General features: G+C 30.7%; 1 protein-coding gene across 1 annotated transcript in view; it reads left to right on the forward strand.

The window, feature by feature from the left end:
* Positions 1-5378, forward strand: part of LOC106470268 (zinc finger CCCH domain-containing protein 11A-like) — a 52559-nt gene that overhangs the window by 26703 nt on the left and 20478 nt on the right. Inside the window, exon 5 of the mRNA XM_022398867.1 lies at positions 4359-4535. Coding sequence (XP_022254575.1) covers positions 4359-4535 — 177 coding nt within the window. The remainder of the gene's footprint in view (positions 1-4358; positions 4536-5378) is intronic.

The raw sequence follows: 5378 nt of genomic DNA on the forward strand, positions 1-5378 counted from the left end.
AAAAAACAAACAAACCAAATTATAAAAACTAGGAGCCAGTTGCCCCTAAAAATATTATCAAACTTTGAGTTATGATGTCCTGCAATTTAGTAGTTTTCTCTGCTCATACTCACAGCAATAAATATCAGTTTATGGATTCTAGATTATTGTTCACTAACATATGCAGTAGTGTATTTAAAATTACACTTTTAGTATTAACTTTTTCCAGCCCGGTATTATTATATAAAGATTAATAACTCATAAATGAAACTGTATCTGAACATAAATTACATTTTATCTTGGTAATTTTACAATTTATAAAGAAAGAAAGGTCACTACATGACATAGCTCTCTACTGTGCAATTACCCATCATGCTGATAATTGCAGACTTGAAAACCAGAAATTGGAAGTGAAAAGGGACTGCCAAAGTAATTGCTTTAACAAAATAAATAACCAATCAAATTAATTTCTTACCTTCACGTAGATAAGCTTCAGATGTAATAAGTTTAAAAATTTATGATCCATATAAGAACGAAAGACCTACAAGGAACAGATAGTAGGGAGAAAAATAATCCCACATTTTAGGGGATTTTGTTAGCTTTAGAAGCTTAGGTGTTATAAAATAAAAAATGCAATATATGCAACTGATTCATCAGTAATAAAAACCAAAGCACATCTTCAATTACAGATGTTTCAGAATTTCCTTAAATTCCATCATCAGCATTAAAATCTCAAAAGAGTTAGGTCATAATATTCATACTACAAAACCAACATTAGATGTTGAACGAGTTTTCATACTCGGTCGGAAGTTTAGAAAGAAAAACCCAATTCCGGCAAGAAAATGTAGTGACATAAGTCCTGATAATGTTATTTTTAATTTTAGTGATCTTACCTTAAGTGAACAATGTCAAAATGCTCTATCAAAAGGTTTAAATTTTTGTCTACCTACCCATAAACTTAGTTTCATAAGTTACTTTTTTTTTCATATGAATGTGTCTACAGAACTCTTAAATTGTCTCCTAGTTTTAACAAAGATAACACACCAAACATAGAATGGCTTATCAAAACTAAATTGTAAAATATGGCATTGTCCTCCTTCTATAACTTCAACCCCTTAAAAAACTTTTATTCCATTACATAGGTTGAGTTTTCTGCCTTAAAAGAACTTGCCAGTAACTGAAATGTTGTTATCCGGCCAGATAAATGTGCAGATGTTGTCATTTTAAACAGATCTGATCAAACCCCTTGATAATGATTGGCTTTAGTTTACTCTCAAGTGTGAGAAAAAGCCTCAATGGACTTTATGATATTTTTAAAATTGTAAACTCATCTCTGACACTACTTTACCAGAACTTCATCCTACAGGTTCCCACCTGGGTCTTATGTACAACTTACCAGAAATACACAAAAATGGTTTAACCCTCAGACTTATTTTACCTACTCTTCATTCCCACGCCTATAAACTTGTGAAATATTTTGTAACTGCATTAAGCTCACTAACTAAAACAAATTTACTGTTAACTATTCTTTTTCTTTTGCTCAAGAGATATCTAAATTTCCTAATGCAGACCAATTCATTATGGCCAGCTTTGATATTCAGTCAAGGTCAATCACTTCATTTTGAATAGTCATCTTTATGACCAGATAGACAGAATGGTGATGGGATCACCTCCAGGTCCAATCCTTGCAAATATTTTTCACAACACTGATCACGTCAAGAAGTTTTAGAATACCTAAACTCACAACATCCATATATAAACTTTACATGTGAGATGGAATAAAAAATAACTTAGCTCTTTTAGACATTCAAATAAACAAAATATACAAACCCTTTGCTACATCTGTTTACTGTAAGAAAACATTTACTGGCTTATACACTTGTTTCGACAATTTCATACCAGACCCCTTCAAATATAATCTTGTTCTAAATCTTCTAAACAGAGTGTATATGTTCTGACTACTTTTGTCTTCAATCAGAAATTTCAAAATTTCATAACATATTACAAAGTAATGGTTATCCACTTAACTTCTTACATTCTATCTCACGAAAAGTTTTAACAGATAAACTAGATCCTACCAAAAAGTCAGTCGTTCACTGTCTCAAAATACCCACTAATTCTTATCACTCTTTTCATTGGCAAACAAAGTTTTAAACTCAGATATCAAATTTAAAAAATAATCAATACATATTACCTACAAATTAAGCTAAGTTTAGTATTTATCTCAACATTTAGAATTAAAAATATGTTTAAAACCAAAGACACTACCCATTCCTATGTACTTGTGGGTCGTATATAAATACATTTGTGGTTGCTGTAAAGCTACCTATATTAGTAAAACTGCACGTCACCTACAAATACGTGCACACTAGCATATGGGAATTTCAGCTAGAAGTGGATGTAAGCTAAGTAATCCACCCGAGTCTTGTATTCGATTGTACAGTGAGAATAACAACCACCCCATACATCTAGAAAACTTTAAAATTCTCGACTCCGGAACCACAGATTATGAACTCTTTATTAAAGAAAGCCTCTCCATTTTCAGTGATCATCCAACACTAAATAATAACATCAACTCCTCCTGGTCTTCGTTAATGTAATCAATTCCGGATTCTCGGTGTTTTTGTTTGATATTTATTATTAGTTTGAAAATAGTGTTTATACTGATATTTAAGCCTTTCTCTATAATGGTTTCTCTTAACAGTTGTATGCTACATATCTTTATCATACATTCCATTATATTGTTACTGTTTAAATCTGTTCTTTCTAAACTTCTCGTTGAATATGAAAACTCGCTCAATAGCTAATGTTGTTTTTTTATAGTTTGAATATTGTGAACAAACTTGAATGAACTAACTTTTTTTTATTTTAAATGCTGATGATAGAATTTAAGGAAATTCTGAAATGCCTAAAATTAAAGATGTTTTTTTTTTTTTGGTATTACTGTGTTTTTGATATTATTGAAAAATGAAGTCAGCTGAATTTACAGTTTCTGACACTGTTTGTACAAACCATATAGATTTGTAGCTTTGTTTCATATGTTCATAAGTTTTATATGTGCAGACAGAAAGAAAGTTTAAATGTTTCTAAGTTCCCAAATATAAATTACAAACAAAAGTCAAAATTAGGGTTAGCAGTGTGGATTTTATATTTATTATTTTATCTAAAATGCATGGCCTGGTGGTTAAAGTGCTCAACTCCCCATCTGAGGATTGCAGGTTCAAATCCCCATCAGCTTTCGGGGCATTATATTGTGATGGTTAATCCCACTATTCTTTGGTAAAAGAGTAGTCCAAGAGTTGGCAGTAGGTGGTGTTGACTAGCTGCCTCTTCTCTAGTCTGTCACTTCTAAATTAGGGATGGCTAGTACAGATAGCCCTCGTGTAGTGTTGCGCGAAATACAAACCAAACCAATTATCTAAAACAAATACTAATAAGATATAAATGAAAACAAATTTATATATGTGAACATTTCAGCTATAGTTTTATTTTGTAAGTGATTTAAGTGGAGATATTAGATAGAAGTTTTTATTATATCTTTTAATTTGTAACAAAATGCAAGATACTAGGGTGGGAAAATTAAGCTTAAACTGAAATTCAAAAAATACTTCTCAGTGGACACATTATTCCCTCCTCTAAATTTAGTCGAAACTTATAAAAATTTCTTGTATTACAAATACACCTGTTGGCTCTCACTACTAGTGGAAAGGGAGCTTGAAACTCAAGATGTATTAAATATTTTATACTACAATTTAGTTTCCTATTGAATGATAAAAGGTAAAATTGTATGTTAATGCAGTTTAGTTGGTTTAAAACTGGTCAACATGCATTAGAAGCTTTTAACAGATGTTCAGTGGCTATTCTGCTGATTATGAAGGAAGAGGTTTATATTTTGAGTATTTTTTGAAATATATATATATATATATATATATATATATATATGTAAATGTCACTTAAAGAAACTATTATTTTCTTGAAATTTTTTAATTGTTTGTTTGTAGGATTTTAGAAGGAACTGTGGTACATCTGTATTTAAATATGTATACAAATATATATTGTCCAAATGGAAATATGATTTCCTCAGATATAACAGTAATTGAAAACAAATCTCAATGAAAATATGAAATAATTATTAATGCAAGACTGTTTTATGGTTTAAAATCATTTACCGAGTTAGTCTTAAATAAGTATTAACACATAAGGTATCTACTACAGTAGACTAATGCATTAATCTATGCCTCTTTTTTATAATTAGTAAGCATGCAATTGTGTAATGTAATAAATGTTAATGGAGTCGAGGAAACAAAGATGCTTCAAATGCGATGTAATCATGATTAATCTATGAAGTAACTAATCTTTTTGTCCCCGTTTTCAAATAGTGATTCTTCCCGTAAATAGCCAGTCCGTGGCTGTAACTAATTGTACTACAAGTACTACACCAGGTGGATACGGAGAACAAGTGTCTTCCACAAATCAACTGGGAGCTCAGGGGATTGGAGTAACCAGTGTTTCTCAAGTAATAGCGCCTGTTGTTGTCAGCTTTGAAGAAGGTGAAGGTAGTAAATAGGTTTTCGTTGAAATGTTCAAGTACTTTCTATGCAGATCTACTAATACTGGTAACTTTATACCATTTGTTTGCTTTTAACACATTTTACTTTTATATATAAATATTAAATTGCTTGTTATATACAGAAGCTGATAACGAGTGTGAAACTATTTCTTATCTGCCAGTTTATAATGCTAGATTTATTTTCTGATAGTTTAGTGGTGGCTTATAACATAAACAAAGAAAAATACAAAGTTTGGAGAAATATTTTTTTTTCCAAAAAAAATACAGATCTGTTTAAAAAATGAATCCAAAGTATTACCTAATAAATGGAAAACTTGTTCTCTGGTATAATGTTTCGGTTTGCATTTTCTTAAGCAGTTTTAACTCTTTCACTATGGGTTAGGTCCCAGGGACTGACCTCATAACCATTTTGTGTTTGTTATAGTTTTCATACTATAACTTTTATTACAGTAAGCGTACCTTCACGAAATTTTGCAGATTATCAATAAACATTACAAGGCTTTCATGCAAGAAATATCAGATTTTTTATTAAGTTTTAAGAGAACATTTAATGTGCTTTCTAGGGGGAAAAAAGTCAAGATATAGCTATTAGCAGGTAAATCTCTGGTCCAAATGCATTTGTATGAAACACTGCAATAAAAAGTCAGGTTGTTGATAATGAATTGGTTTACATACCTGTGACCAAGGTAAGAAAGGAAGGCAAGTTTTATATATGTTTTCCATAGAATATGGCTTGTTTATAATGCTTCACTTAACAGTCACATTCTTCATAAGACATGTTATCAATACTGAGGACATCTGACATGTTTTCATTGTCTCCTTCATCAGA

The sequence above is a fragment of the Limulus polyphemus genome, unplaced genomic scaffold (assembly GCF_000517525.1).
Source record: "Limulus polyphemus unplaced genomic scaffold, Limulus_polyphemus-2.1.2 Scaffold3913, whole genome shotgun sequence".
In the NCBI taxonomy this organism is placed as follows: Eukaryota; Metazoa; Arthropoda; class Merostomata; order Xiphosura; family Limulidae; genus Limulus; species Limulus polyphemus.